This window comes from Convolutriloba macropyga, chromosome 4 (genome assembly GCF_964194025.1).
Source record: "Convolutriloba macropyga chromosome 4, txConMacr16.3, whole genome shotgun sequence".
NCBI lineage: Eukaryota > Metazoa > Xenacoelomorpha > Acoela > Convolutidae > Convolutriloba > Convolutriloba macropyga.
In genome coordinates, this window is record NC_134471.1 from 24,118,457 (window position 1) to 24,138,609 (window position 20,153).

At 36.4% G+C, this 20,153-nt stretch overlaps 1 protein-coding gene across 1 annotated transcript in view; it reads left to right on the forward strand.

Moving 5' to 3' along the window:
- The window catches only part of LOC142337527 (ras-related protein Rab-6A-like), a 165,600-nt gene extending 145,447 nt beyond the window's left edge, over positions 1 to 20,153 (forward strand). The window contains exons 2-5 of the mRNA XM_075386818.1: positions 4,874 to 5,188; positions 10,371 to 10,554; positions 18,996 to 19,175; positions 19,585 to 20,153. Coding sequence (XP_075242933.1) covers positions 4,977 to 5,188; positions 10,371 to 10,554; positions 18,996 to 19,175; positions 19,585 to 19,632 — 624 coding nt within the window. The 5' untranslated portion in view covers positions 4,874 to 4,976 and the 3' untranslated portion in view covers positions 19,633 to 20,153. The remainder of the gene's footprint in view (positions 1 to 4,873; positions 5,189 to 10,370; positions 10,555 to 18,995; positions 19,176 to 19,584) is intronic.

Sequence of the window (20,153 nt, forward strand, 5' to 3'; positions counted from 1 at the left end):
AATTTTTGAAGTTTTTTGATAAAATTTGCAATTTTTTACGTTTTTTCAATTTATTTGTCTTTTATTCTGTTTTTTTTGCCTCAGGAGCCAGGTAACCTCATCCAGGGTTTGATAGTATGTTATTAATAGTTGCTAGGGGGCAATTGAATAGTGTTCAACTTTTTAATAGTACGAATTTCTGCTTTTTGAAGTTTTGCCTATCGATGTTTGAGCCAATGAAATTTTTAAGGCTTAGAATTTGGGTGACTGGATAGCCTCTAAGACACAGAAATGATTCTGAAGATATTATTATCAGAATTTTCAGTAACATTTCATTAAAGCTTACAATTGATTTTTTTGTAAATCATCCGGTCATTTTCGAGTTAATCGATCTTCAAGAGCCAATGAATTTTGTTCAGGTCTAGCAGATTTAGTAGTGGACCGATTTCAGAAGCAAAATTGGTTTTGAACATATTTTCAAAATAGGCATATTTAAAGGGATCAAATTTTGCGTTTGGGGTAAAGACTTCCAGAATTTTAGCAATGAGTATATGTTTGTTTCGTTTGTTTGATTGTTTTAGTTGCTCAATTTTTTTAGATGATTTTGTTTGTGTTTTGGCTGACATTGTTCAATTGATCTGCTGGTCAGGTAGAGTACTTCTAAGTTTTAAATTCAATTCTTTGAATTGTATTTCAGGACTTGTTCTGCTATGTTTTTTCTTCTTACAGATTTTTGTTTCGTCTTAACCTGAATTCTCAATGACTTCAGTGACTTCTACTGCTTTGCAGTTAGCATTTGTCTATGTGACGTCATTTCTGCTTTTAGGTCGGTTTCGTGACTTAGCTCACTCATAAAAATGACTTCTCAACTCACTTATGGAATTTTATTTCATGAAAATTTATTAGTTAAAGATCAATAGTGTGCATCTAAGTGATGTCAAACTTATACGCCCTAATTCTTGAGTATTAGTCTTGATTTTTTTACAATTCAAAGAATTTGAATTGTATTGGGGCGCTGTGTCTTATTTAAAATTTGTTCACACATTTTTCAATAACTTTAATCTTTCAAAACGTGACAAAAGGGAATTAAGTTTCATTAGAGACCCAATTTAACGTTAAAATGGGATGACCTTAATTTAAGGTTAAAAGGTCATTTTTAGGAGTTCATGTTTTTTTCAAGATTTTTGAAAATTTGTCATTTTTGAGTTCTTCCAGCTTCAGGGTCCAGAGAATCTATTTTATGGTTTGATAATAGGGCACTGAACAGTTTCTAGTAACAATGGATTGGTTTCAACATTTTATTGTCTCGAATTTTAGCTTTTTTTTAAAAATATCTGCAATTTTTTTTAAGGTTTCTAGTTTTTTTCAATTTTTGACATTTGTCCATTCTCAAGTGCCAGAAAACCTGTTCCACGGTCTGATAACAAGTTACTGCATGGTTGTTAGTCACAATAAATTTGTTTCTAACAGTCTAACGTTTCAAATTTTTGAAGTTTTTTGATAAAATTTGCAATTTTTTACGTTTTTTCAATTTATTTGTCTTTTATTCTGTTTTTTGCCTCAGGAGCCAGGTAACCTCATCCAGGGTTTGATAGTATGTTATTAATAGTTGCTAGGGGGCAATTGAATAGTGTTCAACTTTTTAATAGAACGAATTTCTGCTTTTTGAAGTTTTGCCTATCGATGTTTGAGCCAATGAAATTTTTAAGGCTTAGAATTTGGGTGACTGGATAGCCTCTAAGACACAGAAATGATTCTGAAGATATTATTATCAGAATTTTCAGTAACATTTCATTAAAGCTTACAATTGATTTTTTTTGTAAATCATCCGGTCATTTTCGAGTTAATCGATCTTCAAGAGCCAATGAATTTTGTTCAGGTCTAGCAGATTTAATAGTGGACCGATTTCAGATGCAAAATTGGTTTTGAACATATTTTCAAAATAGGCATATTTAAAGGGATCAAATTTTGCGTTTGGGGTAAAGACTTCCAGAATTTTAGCAATGAGTATATGTTTGTTTCGTTTGTTTGATTGTTTTAGTTGCTCAATTTTTTTAGATGATTTTGTTTGTGTTTTGGCTGACATTGTTCAATTGATCTGCTGGTCAGGTAGAGTACTTCTAAGTTTTAAATTCAATTCTTTGAATTGTATTTCAGGACTTGTTCTGCTATGTTTTTACTTCTTACAGATTTTTGTTTCGTCTTAACCTGAATTCTCAATGACTTCAGTGACTTCTACTGCTTTGCAGTTAGCATTTGTCTATGTGACGTCATTTCTGCTTTTAGGTCGGTTTCGTGACTTAGCTCACTCATAAAAATGACTTCTCAACTCACTTATGGAATTTTATTTCATGAAAATTTATTAGTTAAAGATCAATAGTGTGCATCTAAGTGATGTCAAACTTATACGCCCTAATTCTTGAGTATTAGTCTTGATTTTTTTTACAATTCAAAGAATTTGAATTGTATTGGGGCCCTGTGTCTTATTTAAAATTTGTTCACACATTTTTCAATAACTTTGATCTTTCAAAACGTGACAAAAGGGAATTAAGTTTCATTAGAGACCCAATTTAACGTTAAAATGGGATGGCCTTAATTTAAGGTTAAAAGGTCATTTTTAGGAGTTCATGTTTTTTTTAAAGATTTTTTTGAGTTTTTTGTTTGATTATTCTCCGGTTGAAGTTTTTAAAAGTTGATGAAGGCTTTTTGCGAGACAAAATTACTTGTTATGACAATTTTATGAGCTATATGTAGTAGTACTACAAACACAAACACGTAAAATGATACTAATGTTTGCATTTTTTTTCAAGATTTTTGAAAATTTGTCATTTTTGAGTTCTTCCAGCTTCAGGGTCCAGAGAATCTATTTTATGGTTTGATAATAGGGCACTGAACAGTTTCTAGTAACAATGGATTGGTTTCAACATTTTATTGTCTCGAATTTTAGCTTTTTTAAAAAATATCTGCAATTTTTTTAAGGTTTCTAGTTTTTTTCAATTTTTGACATTTGTCCATTCTCAAGTGCCAGAAAACCTGTTCCACGGTCTGATAACAAGTTACTGCATGGTTGTTAGTCACAATAAATTTGTTTCTAACAGTCTAACGTTTCAAATTTTTGAAGTTTTTTGATAAAATTTGCAATTTTTTACGTTTTTTCAATTTATTTGTCTTTTATTCTGTTTTTTTTTTGCCTCAGGAGCCAGGTAACCTCATCCAGGGTTTGATAGTATGTTATTAATAGTTGCTAGGGGGCAATTGAATAGTGTTCAACTTTTTAATAGAACGAATTTCTGCTTTTTGAAGTTTTGCCTATCGATGTTTGAGCCAATGAAATTTTTAAGGCTTAGAATTTGGGTGACTGGATAGCCTCTAAGACACAGAAATGATTCTGAAGATATTATTATCAGAATTTTCAGTAACATTTCATTAAAGCTTACAATTGATTTTTTTTGTAAATCATCCGGTCATTTTCGAGTTAATCGATCTTCAAGAGCCAATGAATTTTGTTCAGGTCTAGCAGATTTAATAGTGGACCGATTTCAGATGCAAAATTGGTTTTGAACATATTTTCAAAATAGGCATATTTAAAGGGATCAAATTTTGCGTTTGGGGTAAAGACTTCCAGAATTTTAGCAATGAGTATATGTTTGTTTCGTTTGTTTGATTGTTTTAGTTGCTCAATTTTTTTAGATGATTTTGTTTGTGTTTTGGCTGACATTGTTCAATTGATCTGCTGGTCAGGTAGAGTACTTCTAAGTTTTAAATTCAATTCTTTGAATTGTATTTCAGGACTTGTTCTGCTATGTTTTTTCTTCTTACAGATTTTTGTTTCGTCTTAACCTGAATTCTCAATGACTTCAGTGACTTCTACTGCTTTGCAGTTAGCATTTGTCTATGTGACGTCATTTCTGCTTTTAGGTCGGTTTCGTGACTTAGCTCACTCATAAAAATGACTTCTGATTTCACTTATGGAATGTATTTTATGAGAATTTCTCAGTTAAAGATCAATAGTGTGCATCTAAGTAGTGCCAAACTTATATGGCCTAATGCTTGAGTGTTTGTCTTCGAGTTTTTGATTTCGAAAATCAATTTTGAAAAAGCACTAGGGTTTTTTCCTTATAGACCGTATGTTCATCATAAAAATGACAGTACGTATCTAACCCAAAAAATCTAGAGGTCTACTAAAGGACTTTTTGGTCAATCTGTCCGTCTTGTTTCTTTATTTGTTTCAATTCTTGGAAGGCCACAAGCGTCTATAGCGGCTTTTTTCCGGCAATCTGGCTATGACTTTTCCGTGTTATAAAAGTTGTGTCTTCAATTTGAAATCAAACTAAGTTTGTGAGACAACTACAGAAAAATGGACGATATTGAGTCAATAAAACAAATGAAGAAACGTGAAAAAAACGAGAGATGTGAAAAATGTAATACTCAATGTTCTCAAATCGAAAAATTGGAAAATTTTGTAGGGCTGGGACATTGAAACAACGGTTGTTTTTAACCCAAATTTTTTCAAACCCACATAGCCTCTATAATTTTGAATTATAAATCGAGACTTTGATACGGCTCTTACAGCTTGGAAAAAGTTCAGTCAATTTGAACATTAAAATATTTAGGCAAAAAGATTCAAACTACCTTTCACATGTTTAGTACTAAAAAATTCTAATCAATACTTTTTGGCACTTTTTTGTCCGTAGAGCAAGGCAGTTATTCAAAGGGGATTTTGAACAGATCATTATTTTTTCATTTCTACACTCGCTTTATCAATTTAGTAACCATTATTTTCTTTCGCTCATACATTTCCTCTCACTATATACCCATGAAAAAATAATTAATTGGTAGGCGGGATCTTTTCTGCGCCAAGCACAGCCAATGCGAATCTCACTTGTTTGTTTTCTAGGTTCCTGAATGACTTGCTCTTTGCTGTGAAGAAGGACAAGTTGTTTGTGTTAGAAAAAAATTGAACTGTCATCTAGTCCAAAATACAGCAGTAACAAAAAATGGCAGATTTCGGGAACCCGTTAAGGAAGTTCAAGTTGGTATTCCTGGGTGAACAGAGCGTTGGGAAAACTTCAATAATTACTCGATTTATGTACGACACATTCGACAACACATACCAGGCCACGATAGGCATCGACTTCCTCTCAAAGACCATGTACCTCGAGGACAGAACAGTTCGCCTACAGTTGTGGGACACAGCCGGGCAAGAAAGGTTATAAAAAGCTAAGATAACTAAAGACATTTTTTGGCGTGAGAATTTGCATCACGTGGTATTGATTTTAGCGAATATTTAAATAACATGGTTTTGTGTTTCTGGTTTCGAAATCAGTAATTCTGATCACCTTCCGAATTGGGCTGCAGTAAATTGATCCCAAACAAAATTTGTAGCAATTATATTAGTCCTGCTGTCTTATGCGATTTTTCGCTTGATCTTTTTTTATCTGAGGCTTTGACTTTTCCATTGACCCTTTCACGCTTTCAAATGTGCCAGATTAATTTTTTAAAAAGCAGTCGAAAATTATGTCAAATTTGGTTTCAGTTTTCATTGTAAATTTTAACTGTATTCTATAATAAGCTGTAATACCAGCGGTTTAAGACCTTAATGACATCTACCCCCTACCCGGCTAAAGTAAGTAACAGTTGATCCCGCCTGTCATTTGAGGTCAATGTGACCGATCATAGTGGGGTATTTTTAATTGCTCTCGGACGAAGTCGAATGGTCGAATTTTTATTTGACCATTTTTGAGCTTTTGTTCCAGAACATTCTTTGACTTCTCAAGTCACTTTTTCACGCTTCCCCGTCAGTTTTGAGTGATCTCAATTGCGCTCACTCCTAAGTGAAAATTTGCTGGTAATGTAAAAGGGATTGTAACGTGATTCAGGGCTTGGATTTTCGCCGTGTGCCCACCCCCTGCGCCCAGCCTAGTAGGTACATGTTTTGCACCACCAGACGCACGTGAAATATATTAACATAATGCTTTTTGAGTAATGACACGTGCTCTGTAACTGGGGTTGCATAACGTACCGGGGGTGGGGTAGAAACGGAAAAGATCCCAGGGCATTATAGCCCAGTGCTGAAGGCTAAATGGCTAGCACTCTGGAGGTGGCGGGTTCGAAGGAGGAGGTTTGGTAATGTGCGTTCGCACATAAAGTTCCGACCCCGCTCATCTTCATGAGAACAGACAGAAAACCCCAAAAATTCAAGTATTTTTCAAAAATTTTGTGTATGAAAAAAATATTCCCTCCATTGCAAATACTTTAGTGGAGTGAGAAATGCGGCATTAGGTTGATGAGATCTGCCATTATTAAGAAAGCGAGGCAACAAACAACAACAAAATCAAACAACAAACATTAATTACATCAAAAAATTTATGGCCATTTTTTCTTAAAAAAAGTCAAGATAGCGTCAGATAAAACTGAAACTGAGCAAAATAAATTTAAAAAAGATATGGGACCAGTCCATAATAAGTCTCGGTTACAATTAGACAAAAAAAGAAAAAAAACAGCGAATTTAAATAATTCGCCTATTTCTAAAAACAATTAATTTCAAGTAGCAAAAACTAATAGATATCAACTGAATTTTTCCAAACGTTGTATTATCACCGATGCCTATATCAGAGGGCATTAGGACCTGTCTTTTTTTCAATTTTCATGCGGTAACTAAAAGAATAACAAAGAGAGAACAAAACTTGAAGCCTGTGAGAAAATGCTGTCGAAGTCGTAAAGCCATTTTCTGCCCCGCAAAATATGTTCGGTTGCTCTTTCTTTGAATGAAAATGATGTATGTGACCTCTCATTAATGAATTTTGGTGAAAAGTTGAGAAAGAAGCGAAAAAGGTGTAAAATTAAGAAATACTTTTGTTTTTCAAAAACAATATTTTCAAAGTCATGAAAGCCATTAGCTACAAAATGAAATTATTAAGTAGGTTCGTTTTTTCGTCCAAAGGAAGCCCGTGATACATGTAATTATTCAGAATATGTATTATGTTTACAGAAACAACGTCAAATATAGACAAAAATCAAAAATTACTTTTTGAAAAACCCGTGTCCAAGCCTGCCCCTGCTCTCGACGCCAATAATCTCACATGTGATCTTTAATTAACGAGACTAGGAAACAGAAACACACAGAAAACAAAAAAGCGACTCTAGAATGTGTTTTTTTTCAATAAAGCAATTGTTTTCAAATTCAGGAAAGCTATCAGCTATTTATACGACTAGAAGACAAATTGATAACGACAGTTAAAGACAAAATAAAAAATTCTATTAAATTAAAATAGTGAACTGTCAATAATGTCACAACGTGAAAAAACGAGGACATGGCCTGAAAAGTGGGCAATTACCTAAGTAAAAGAATGCGAAATCTGGTAGTATGCAGGCTAGAAAATGGTAACTTAACGCGTAAAACCGCAATAAAGATTGAATTATAAATCAATAGAAAGAAGTATTATGTTGATACTAATCTACAAGTTGATCAAAATAAAGGAAAAATAGAGACAAAGTTTAAATAGCCCGTTCATTTACGAAACAAATAGTTTTAAAAGTCAAAACGACCACAAGCTTTCGAGTAAAAAACTAGATACATGAATTTGCAGCTACTTAGAAAGCTAATTGGACCTATCACCAGTGAGCTTTAATTTGAGTTCTTCTGTTCTTTAACGAACATAAAAAAGATAATTTTTTTTTGAAAAAGTGATCAACTGATTACAATCCCAATTATTTTCAAGGTTGTAATAGTCCAAGATTAGGCCAAAACTAGCCTAGCTATTGATGTTCGTCCACCAAGAACACTTAATTATTTCGAATGTTATAGATTTAGATAATTTGTTAGTAAAAAAAAGTCAAAGTTAAATGCTGCGTTTTTGATAATCATCGAGATAAGTTTGCAAAAAACGGCGAAAGGTTAATTCCAGAGCACTGTTATTAGAAATGGAAGTAGGACTAGCCCCCTTGGAGTTTACGAGTATTTTGGTTAGTGGTTTTTAGTAGTTTACAAAAATTGTTTGTTGTTTATGGGGTGTGTACTTCCGCCAAATTTAACAACACTATGGTTGTTCAACAACACTATTGTTAACAATTTTAACCTATTTTAACAAAATTGACAAAATTTTCGATAAAACTTCTGGAAAATGTGAAAAGGAACCTTAATTTTCACAAAAAATTAAACCTCGATAAATATTCTACTCACAACTCTCTTCGATGATCATATCGATCGGCCAATATTGTCTGAACAAAAAAAACAGTTGAGTATATAGTCCCCCCTCAAGAGGGGTCGGAACAAAAATTTATCTAGGTCACAGCCCTTGCCCCGCCTATCATTTAAGAGGAATTTGTCGGACGCTAGTATGTTTAAAATTTCAATCGGCAAAAAATCTGACGATTGCTTTATCACAATTTCATAAGATGACTACGTCCCTTTACTATGTAGCATACAAGGCAACCTTGTAAAAGCGTACAAGATTAAAGTTATACAGTAAATGTTGCTTGCTCCCCTGCAAAATGTTTGTTACAGGTATTGATGACGAACTTAGTTCTCAACTTTCTGCTCTTTGGAAATGTATCTGTCTAAGCTTAGAAGCGGTCGTTTATTAATTTTTCAGTATCAGGAAGATTTGTTAATATTCAGTTCTAACTAATGCTTAAGCACCAAATGTTGCTCTAATTTATCCTGCATTGTTTTCGCATTTTTCTTGTGTTCTTTGTTGTTCTTTCTCTCCATTATTATTTGACTCCTTTTAATCTTTTCGTTGTAAGTTAATGTTTTCTTGTTTTCCATATGTCCGTTAATAACATTTAAGTTGCACAATTTGCTTGTCGAGCAGCTTGCTTGTTTTAATTTACCGTTCAGTTACAGATGTGATGTATGTAACTCTGACAAAAAAAAACACGCCAGAGACCTGTTTTTGTAAGAGTAATTGTAGGTTAATTGGATCATGAAATTGACCTTTATATCAAACGAACTGAAATTGTTATGTAGGAAAAACTGGCGAATCTGTATTGGACGGTATAGATCATGGTATATTGTTAAAAAATCTGTGGAAAATTCGCACATTGGTCAATAGATTGATCAAAAAGCTTGCTTGGCATCAATGAAATTAATACAACATGAGTTATGCAGTTTGCCATTGAAGAGAGCAATATTCTGTTGCAGGAGTTATTCTCAAGTAAAGTTTTATACAAGTTTTATTGTTAGTATATGAATTTTTTGTCTGAGTGGTTTGGCTTCTTTGCCAGAAAATCTTTTAAAGCTTTACATAAAAAGATTTACTGCCGTCTTTTATGTGTGTGTGTGTGGTCTAATCGTCATGACCCTGATTTTTTCCTTTTTACTCTTAACCGAATTAGAAAATGAAGCCTTCCTCTTCCTCAATCATGACAACTGTTGTCATTAATTACTCTTCTTTGATTAATGGCTTCTTGATTTATGTCTTAAAATGATGGATACACTAGCAAACAACTAATTATTATCATTGACGGCTCGATTTTTATATTTTGAGGACTTGGTGCTCTGAATGCCTTAAAAGGCAAGTAATCGAAATACTATCAATTATATTTTGATCAATTAAAATGAACCCAGACTCATTAATCTTTTGATAGTAGCCCTTACCACAATCTAGAAACTATGCCCTGAAGGAGAAACTAGGAAAGGGAAAATGTCAGAATGTTATGAAATCGGTAGATAGAATTGAGCGAATAATTTTGCATGAGGTAAATTTTGGGTAAAAATGGAAATTTTTATTTATTCAATTCCAATGATCTGATCATCATATTATTGCAATGTATATTTATGCACAGCTTCTTTCGATTTTATAACCGCCAGACACGCTCAACTTCTACTCAAAAGTCTATATCTTCAAATGCTCAATTTTTTTGGAAGGAGTGTCTTGTCATATGGTGGTAAAATATGCAACATATTACAACAACACATTGTAACAACAAAACTTATCATCGTCTGCTCCGATTTTCCGAAAAGTTTTTCTTTAAAAGCTTATTTTGATTTAGAATCTACCCGTTCGCAACTGTTGAGGGTCAAAGCAGGCGCATTACTCAAAATTGACCAGTTCTTAATTCGAACCAGCATCTCTTATTAGCAAGCCTAGTGTGCTAACCTTTACCTGAATTGGTCGTAAGCTCTCGAGCTTTGGTATCTTTTATCACCCATTCTCTTGTTCTGTTGTTCACCAAGGCTTCAAAAGCTTAGCACTTCATCTCTCTAGCCAAGTGTTGAACAAGTACAATGTTTTTTTTTCAGGTTGTACTCATTTTTTTGGGTTGTTCTCAACCAATTTTCACACCCATTTTGCCGTTCAGAACCCATTTTTGTAATCTACAGTTTCGGAGAATTAATGGACAGTAAGCTTTGCCGAAATGGATCACTGTTTTTGTTGACGTTTTAGGTTCCGTTCCCTGATCCCCTCGTACATCCGAGACTCCTCCGTGGCAATAGTCGTGTATGACATAACGAATGACGCCTCCTTCAAGCAAGTGCCCAAATGGATAGAGGACGTCAGGGCAGAGAGGGGCAGTGACGTCATCATCATGCTAGTAGGCAACAAGACAGACCTCGCCGATAAACGGGAGGTCAGTTTTACCACGAGTTGTTGTACAACTGCTGCTGATGTAATTGAGTACTCTACAACAGAATTTGAAAAAACCTTAGCTTAAGTCCTGAACTACAATTTAAAGAAGTTTTGCTACCTGGCCAACAACCTTGAATTGAAATGTTATCTTAATACCGGTTCGAAAAAAAACATAAACTTGCACACATAAGTCAATTCGCCGCATGTGAGGAGTATATCACTATATAGGAATCAAATTTTTTTTTGTTTTCTCGCTCAACTTTAAAGTCGAATTTTAAAAGTTTAAGCTGCAAAATCAATCGGATTTTTGGTCTACTTCATATTTCGGTGTGATCAATATCAACACTCCAATTTGATCAAATTCAAAACGTGGACAGATGTAAGAAAAACAACCGGAAGTATGCCGGAAACGACTCGAAGTTACCCTTCGCCACAATATATACCAAGAACACAACTGAAACACTATTATTTCGCTTGTAGAACTGTATGCCACATTGAATCTAGCAACGAAAAAAGTACCCGGATTCGCTCTACAAAACTTAAACAACAACAGACAAATCGAAAATTTTGAACTATTTAGAAGTTTTTGAATTAACCAAGAAAAGTATCTAGTAATTAATTGCTCTTGAACAAAGTTTGAAGCATTTTTTGTAAACGTGAGTTTCATGCAAAATTTTTGATTGACCGTTTTCTTGAGCATTATTTCTATTTCACTTCTCGAGTGACATGTTTATGATTGACTTCTTTATTTTTTCAACTGTTGTTTCAACTGCGAACATTCAGAAAATAAATCTGCTGCGAAAATAAAACTTATTGTGAGAGATGAACTGGTATAGCCCATATATCTTAGTGCGGAATGTCCACGACTCCCACCCGGAGTTAGCTGGTGCGAACCCCTCATTATTCAGAAGTTTTATCATAAAATTATCTCTGACCTACGCCCCCAAATTGTTTACCTCGCCAGTCGTTGAGAGCAGTTCGTCCGCCATAGTAAATTGAAATTTCATCAACGGTGTCAACAATCTGGGAGAAGAAAAAGAATGAGGAATAAATTAGTGGAAATCGTTGAACTTTTTCGATGCATCATTTTGTTCAAAACTTGCGTGTCTGAAAAACGCCCAAATATATTGACTGCTGCTACCTTGAGTCTTCATTAGTCAATGACTAAATAATTACGGGCATTGAGGTATTCAATAGAAAGCAAAAATGGAGAAATTGATATTGAGAATTGAAAATCATCAAAAAAAAAAGATTTCATTTGAAAAATGAAGTTGCAAAAAGATTTTTAACTGCCCCTTGACAGCCACGAAACGTGGTTTAAAAGTTCTACAAACAATTTCTGGGCAACTTTGTTAAGTTTGCTAACTTAACCTGATGTAAGGATGTATGAGGAAATCAAATCAAAAACACACTGCAACCATTAAATAGACTACTTCTATTTAATAGTCACTACAACCATTTGATGCACTCGTAATTTTCGTGTAGACTTTAAGAAGTTTCCAGAACCAGAAAGTGAATTACAGTTACATGAATTAGCTAAAAATAAAAATCTTATCGCGTCTCCTCCGACACTATGATCTTGCGCTCTCGGAATGTGGTACGAAGAAAACCACTCTTTCAGCGAGACTTCAAACTGTATTCTCGAACTAAGTACAAACTGTATGCTTCACTCATTTAAAAAATCAGAGTGAGTTTTTGGAAAGACAGCGGTATAATACAGTTCAGTCCTATATATTAAACATTTGAGCTCTAAAAATGGACAAATTTCTTGCATGTTTAAGGGGTCTCTCAGCGCATGTTTAATAGCCGCATTGAGCAACGTGGTTAAGCGAATATATCGAAAGGTCAATGACCTAAAAGGCTCAAAGTAGATGGGTGAGAACTGAACCTGGGACAAAAGACTGTTATTCATGTGCCTTTACGACGAGGCTATGAGGACTTCAAAAGCATGCTTTTGAGAGGGAGTATTTACTGTCCTGGGTACGAATTGTTTTTTATTTGCTCCCAGACGAAATTTGAAGTTTTCATTGTAAACGTGGGTTTTTCTGAAAAGCTTTAGCTTTACAGATTCTGACCTTTTATAGAACACTTTGTTTTCCACTAAGTTTTTTCACGCTTTACTGTGTGAGTTTTTCGTTATCTCAAATGCCTGAAATATGTTTATCGGTACGATGAAAGTGATTGTAATAAACGGTGGTCAGTAGAGGGTCTAGCGCAGTTGGTAAGATGGAGGACTGTTATTCTAAGGGTCAGGGGTTCGAACATGTGTCGGGTACCTTCCCTTTTATAGACATGAATATTTCTAATCAACGCCATGCTGCTGTTCGAGAGCAGTTCTTGTGATTCGAGTCGGTTTATATTTCTGTGTTATTGGGGGATGAAAATGGTAATCCTATATACTAAACGCGAGCTATAAAATGGAACCACGTTTTTTTCATTTTTAAGGGGCGTTTCACAGCGCATGTATAGGAGCTGCATTGGGCAGCGTGGTTAAGCGAATATATCAAGGGTCAATGACCTAAAAGTCTCAAATTAGATGGGTGAGAACCAAACCTGGGACAAAAGGCTGTTTTTCAATTGCATTTACCACTAGGCTATGAGGACTTCAAAACTATGCTCACCCACAGGTAGGATTTATTGTCCTAGGTACTAAGCGTTTTTTAGTTGCGCCCAAATGAAGTTAGAAATTTTCATTGTAAAGGTGTGTTTCTCTGCGAAGCTTTAGCTTTACAGATTCTGACCTATTATAGAACACTTTGTTTTCAACTAAGTTTTACGCTTTTTTGTGTGAGTTTTTGTGAGCGCAAATGCTCTCCAATCTGAAATATGTTTATTGATACGATAAAAGCAATTGTGATGAACGGTGGCCAGTAGTGGGTATAGTGCAGCGGGTATGATTGAGGACTGCTATTGGGTTGTAAAATGAAAATTTCTAATCAACACAATGCCGCCGGTTGTTCATGAGCAATTCTTGCGACGCGAATGGGTTTATGTTCCTGTGTTTTTGGGGGATGACAAATGGTAATCCTATATAATGAACGCGTGAGCTCTAAACTGGGACAAAATTTTCAATTGTTTAAGCGGACTCTCGAATCGCATCTTTAAGAGCCGCAAGTCACAAACGCCATTGTCCAGAAATTTGCTGTAGAAAGAGCAAAAGACAAGTGCGCTACGCATAGATAGCGTAAGTGGTGAGATCTTTAAAAATTTGGATTATAGCCAGTTTTTCTACTGAAAGAAACAGTAAAATTTTGCATATTCAAATAAAAAATTGAAGCATTTAACCATACGACCGAGGTCAGAAAAGCGATGAAAAGCAAAACTGATCATGCCGTCATTAAAATAGTTTGGAGGTATTTTGTCGGAGTTCAATATAGCAAATATGAATTGGTAGTATTTGTTAGAAGCCTTCAATTTGAAGACTACCTCCCGAGGACTAAAACTTCACCCCAAAATTGATCTTAGACACCTGAGGCTGTCAATTTTTTTTTGTTATCCTTTTCAATCTAAGTGCAGAGGGGCAATGACTGCTATTTTGCAATCTCCTCGTTGTATTTTTTCTGCTTTTTCCAATGATGTCATCAATGTCATTTTTTTTAAAGATTTTAGGATCTTGTTAGCGCAGAACTAAAGTCCCTAAGCCAACCGATTTAAAATTCACCAAACAGCTGAAAGTTCTCATTTTCAGTACAAATTTAGCTGACACAACTGTGCACTTGTTCAATTACTTTTTGCCAACAAAACGGGTCTGCAGTAATGCGGAAGCAGAATTTTGATGACTTTTTAGGTATCAACGGAGGAGGGTGAGAAGAAGGCGAGTGAGATGGGAGTGATGTTCATAGAGACTAGTGCTAAGGCAGGCTACAATGTCAAAGAGCTCTTCCGCAGAGTGGCAGCTGCCCTACCAGGCATGGAGGCACAGATAACCAAAGACATGCACGAAGACCTCGTTGAAGTACACATTCAGGTCATGCACTACGTTTTTTCACGCTTTACTATGTGAGTTTTGCGTGATCTCAGATGCTCTACAGTCTGAAATATTTTTTTGGATATGAAAGCGATTGTGATAAACAGTGGCTAGTAGAGGGTATAGCGCAATTTGTAAGACGGAGGCCTGCTATTCTGAGGGTCGAAGGTTCAAATTCGTGTTGTGTCGGGTACCTTCCTCTTTATAGACATGAATATTTCTAATCAATGCCATGCTCTGTTTGATAGCAATTCTTGTGACTCGAGTCGGTTTTTGTTGCTGTGTGTTTGGGGGATTAAAAAATGTGATCCTATAAATTAAACGCGTGAGCTATAAAATGGGACAATTTTTTTGCCTTTTTAAGGGGCCCCTCGGAGCGCTTGTTTAAGAGCCGCATTGAGCAGCGTGATTAAGCGAGTAGATCGAGGGGTCGACCTAAATGTCTCAAACTCAATGCATGAGAACCGAACCTGGCACAAAAGACTGTTATTCAAGTGCATTTGCCACGAGGCTATGAGGACTTTAAAAGTATGCTCACCCAGAGGGAGGATCTACTGTCCTGGGTACTAAGCGTTTTTTTGGTTGCGCCCAAACGAAGTCTGAAGTTTTTTATTGTAAAAGTGTGTATTTCTGCAAAACTTAAGCCTTACAGATTCTGCGCTATTATAGAACACTGCTTTCAACTAAGTTTTTTCACGCTTCACTGTTTGAGTTTTGCGTGATCTCAAATGCTCTCACATCTGAAATATGTTTTTGGATAAGTTGAAAGAGATTGTGATAAACAGTGGCTAGTAGAGGGTATAGCGCAATTGGTAAGATGGAGCCCTGCTATTCTGAGGGTCGAAGGTTCGAATTCGTGTCGTGTCGGGTACCTTTCCTTTTATAGACATGAATAGTTCTCCCCAGAGGGAAGATTTACTGTTCTGGGTACTAAGTGTTTTTTGGTTGCTCCCGAACGAAGATTGAAGTTTTTTTGGAAACATGTGTTTTTCTGCAAAGCTTTGGCTTTACAAATTTTGCGCTATTGTAGAACACTCTGTGCTTTCAATTATTTTTTTTCACGCTTCTTGCTGTTCGGGTTTTGCGTGATCTCAAATGTTCTCCAGTCTGAAGTATGTTGATACGATGAAAGCGATTGTGATAAACGGTGGTCAGTAGAGTGAATAGCGCAATTGTTAATATGACGGCCTGCTAGAGGATCGAAGGTTCCAACCCGTGTCGTGTTGGGTACATTCCTCTTTATAGACATGAATATTTCTAATCAATACCATGCGCTGTTTGATAGCAAATCTTGTGACTCGAGTCGGTTTTTGTTGCTGTGTGTTTGGGGGATTAAAAAATGTAATCCTATATATTAAACGCGTGAGATATAAAATGGGACACTTTTTGCCTTTTTAGGGGGCCCCTCGGAGCGCTTGTCTAGGGCCCCTTAAAACAGTCTTTTGTGCCAGGTTCGGTTCTCACCCATCTAGTTTGAGACATTTAGGTCGACCCCTCGATCTACTCGCTTAATCACGCTGCTCAATGCGGCTCCTCAACGCTGCTCAATGCGGCTCCTGTTTGGGGATTAAAAAATGTAATCCTGTATATCAAACGCGTGAGCTTTAAAATGGGACAATTTTTTGAATTTTTAAGGGGCCCCTCGGAGCGATTGTCTAGGAGCCGCATTGAGCAGCGTGATTAAGCCAGTAGATCGAATAACAGTCTTTTGTGCCAGGTTCGGTTCTCATGCATTGAGTTTGAGACATTTAGGTCGACCCCTCGATCTACTCGCTTAATCACGCTGCTCAATGCGGCTCCTCAACGCTGCTCAATGGGGCTCCTGTTTGGGGGATTGATAAATGTAATCCTATACATTAAACGCGTGAGCTATAAAATGGGACAATTTTTCGCCTTTTTAAGGGCCCCTCGGAGCGCTTGTCTAGGAGCCGCATTGAGCAGCGTGATTAAGCGAGTAGATCGAGGGGTCGACCTGAATGTCTCAAACTAGATGGGTGAGAACCGAACCTGGCACAAAAGACTGTTATTCAGGTGCATTTACCACGAGGCTATGAGGACTTTAAAAGTATGCTCACCCAGAGGGAGGATTTAATGTCCTGTCTACTAAGCGTTTTTTTTGGTTGCGCCCAAACGAAGTCTGAAGTTTTTTATTGTAAAAGTGTGTATATCTGCAAAACTTTAGCGTTACAGATTCTGCGCTATTATAGAACACTGCTTTCAACTAAGTTTTTTCCCGCTTCACTGTTTGAGTTTTGCGTGATTTCAAATGCTCTCACATCAGAGATATGTTTTTGGATAAGTTGAAAGCGATTGTGATAAACAGTGGTCAGTAGAGGGTATAGCGCAATTGGTAAGATGGAGCCCTGCTATTCTGAGGGTCGAAGGTTCGAATTCGTGTCGTGTCGGGTACCTTTCCTTTTATAGACATGAATAGTTCTCCCCAGAGAAAAGTATGCTCCCCAGAGGGAAGATTTACTGTCCTGGGTCTTAAGTGTTTTTTGGTTGCTCCCGAACGAAGGTTGAAGTTTTTTTGTAAACATGTGTTTTTCTGCAAAGCTTTGGCTTTACAGATTTTGCGCTATTGTAGAACACTGTTTGCTTTCAATTATTTTTTTCACGCTTCACACTGTTCGGGTTTTGCGTGATCTCAAATGTTCTCCAGTCTGAAGTATGTTTGTTGATACGATGAAAGCGATTGTGATAAACGGTGTTCAGTAGAGTGAATAGCGCAATTGTTAATATGACGGCCTGCTAGAGGATGGAAGGTTCGAACCCGTGTCGTGTCGGGTACCTTCCCTATTATGGACATGAATAGTTCTAATCAACACCATGCCGCTATTCGAGAGCAATTCTTATGACTCGAGTCGGTTTATGTTCTTGTGTGTTTGGGAGATTCAGAATGGTAATCCTTTTATATTAAACGCGAGCTATAAAATGCGACAAAATTTTTGCATTTTTAAGGGGCCTCTCGAAGCGCATGTTTAAAAGACGCATTGAGCAGCGTGGTTAAGCGATTATATCGAGAGGTCAATGACCTAAAAGGCTCAAAGTAGATGGGTGAGAACTGAACCTGGGACGAAAGACTGTTATTCAGGTGAATTTACGACGAGGCTATGAGGACTTCAAAAGTATGCTTCTCAGAGGGAGTATTTACTGTCCTGGGTACGAAATGCTTTTTAGTTGCTCCCAGATGAAGTTCGAAGTTTTCATTGCAAACTTGTGTTTTTCTGCAAAGATTTAGCTTTACAGATTCTGACCTATTATAGAACACTTTGTTTTCAACTAAGTTTTACGCTTTTTTGTGTGAGTTTTTGTGAGCGCAAATGCTCTCCAATCTGAAATATCTTTATTGATACGATAAAAGCAATTGTGATGAACGGTGGCCAGTAGTGGGTATAGCGCAGCGGGTAAGATTGAGGACTGCTATTAGGTTGTAAAATGAAAATTTCTAATCAACACCTTGCCGCCGGTTGTTCATGAGCAATTCTTGCGACTCGAATGGGTTTATGTTCCTGTGTGTGTTTGGGGGATGACAAATGGTAATCCTATATAATGAACGTGTGAGCTCTAAACTGGGACAAAATTTTCAATTGTTTAAGCGGCCTCTCGAATCGCATGTTTAAGAGCCGCAAGTCACGAACGACCTTGTCCAGAAATTTGCTGTAGAAAGAGCAAAAGACAAGTGCGCTACGCATAGATAGCGTAAGTGGTGAGATCTTTTGCTGTTAAACGAGGGGCATGGGTTCAAGCCCGAGTCGGTGCGAAACGGAAACCATAACTTCTTTTGAAACTTCTATTTGTATAAATGATATTCTTGTTATGGTTTTGTGGGCTTGCTAGTCTCTTTAAATAATAATTTGGAATATCGCCAGTTTTTCTACTGAAAGAAACAGTAAAATTTTGCATATTCCAATAAAAAATTGACCATACGACCGAGGTTAAAACATTTAACCATACGACCAAGGTCAGAAAAGCGATGAAAAGAAAAACTGATCATGCCGTCATGAAAATAGTTTGGAGGTATTTTGTCGGAGTTCATTATAGCAAATTTGAATTGGTAGTATTTGTTAGAAGCCTTCAATTTGAAGACTACCTCCCGAGGACTAAAACTGCACCCCAAAATTGATCTTTGACACCTGAGGCTGTCATTTTTTTGTTATCCTTTTCAATCTAAGTGCAGAGGGGCAATGACTGCTATTTTGCAATCTCCTCGTTGTATTTCTTCTGCTGCTTTTTCCAATGATGTCATCAATGTCATTTTTTTGAGATTTTGGGATCTTTTTAGCGCAGAACTAAAGTCCCTAAGCCATCCGATTTAAAATTCACCAAACAGCTGAAAGTTCTCATTTCCAGTACAAATTTAGCTGACACAACTCTGCACTTGTTCAATTACTTTTTGCCAACAAAACGGGTCACCGCGATTTTGTTAAGATGGTCTGCAGTTATGCGGAAGTAGAATTTTGATGACTCTTAAGGTATCAACGGAGGAAGGTGAGAAGAAGGCGAGTGAGATGGGAGTGATGTTCATAGAGACTAGTGCTAAGGCAGGCTACAATGTCAAACAGCTCTTCCGCAGAGTGGCAGCTGCCCTACCAGGCATGGAGGCACAGACAACCAAAGACATGCACGAAGACCTCGTTGAAGTACACATACAGGTCAGCTGTTTTCTCAATAATTGTTCAAATGCTCTCGGGCGAATTTTGAAGCAATCATATTGTAGTAATTTTCTAATGCATAACTTTTTGCTTGGCTTTTTGCTTGGCTGACTTCCATTGCCTTTGAGGTTTGCGTGATTTAAATTGGTCTCTTGTTAACAATTTTAAACAGTTGAACTAAATTGGCAGCAGTTACTGAAGTATTAATGAAAGCCAATTGAGAAGAGGACCAAAGACGACTTTTTTACTTTAAATATTTTAATAATGGTCTGGAATAACATCTAATGATATCATTTAATTTCATTAGGAAACCCATTATCGAACTTTTTGAACCAACTCCTCCCCTGCCAACCTTCCACCCTGTGAGTTATTTTATTGGCTGTAGAGAAAGCTCGAGGTCATGTTTCAGGCCAAACAAGACGCTGATGTGAATCAAAGTGAAGGATGTGGGTGCTGAAACAAAATTTGCCTCAATTCATATAAATTAATTGTACAGACACAGAAAAACCAACGAGCAGAATTATAGGATGTGGAACCACCACCACTATACAAGTTGTACAGTCGCTCATCAACTCAATCCAGTACTAATTTAATTGCCATCTCTGCGCTGCTGCTTCCCCTCCCTCTCTTTTTATGTCCTCATTTTCGCCTGCTATCGATTATGATGCAATGCAATTCACGAGGAATGGAATGACAATAATAAACGACTGACATTATCTTAGATGGGCAGAACAAAATAGTTGACTCAATCGGGGCTCGAACCCACGCGAGTGGTCGGAGGGTGGAAGAGAAGAGTGAAGCGTGGTTGTTATTATGTATGCTATTTCTGCTCTCCGGGGCGGGCACTTGGAATTCGCAACACCTTATATAGATATAATGTTTATTTCCCTTTTTATCAAATGAGTTCAATTTATTATATCGTGGTACTCGTACGTTTTGTTTAAATAATTTTTCAAATCAAAATCTATATAAATTTGA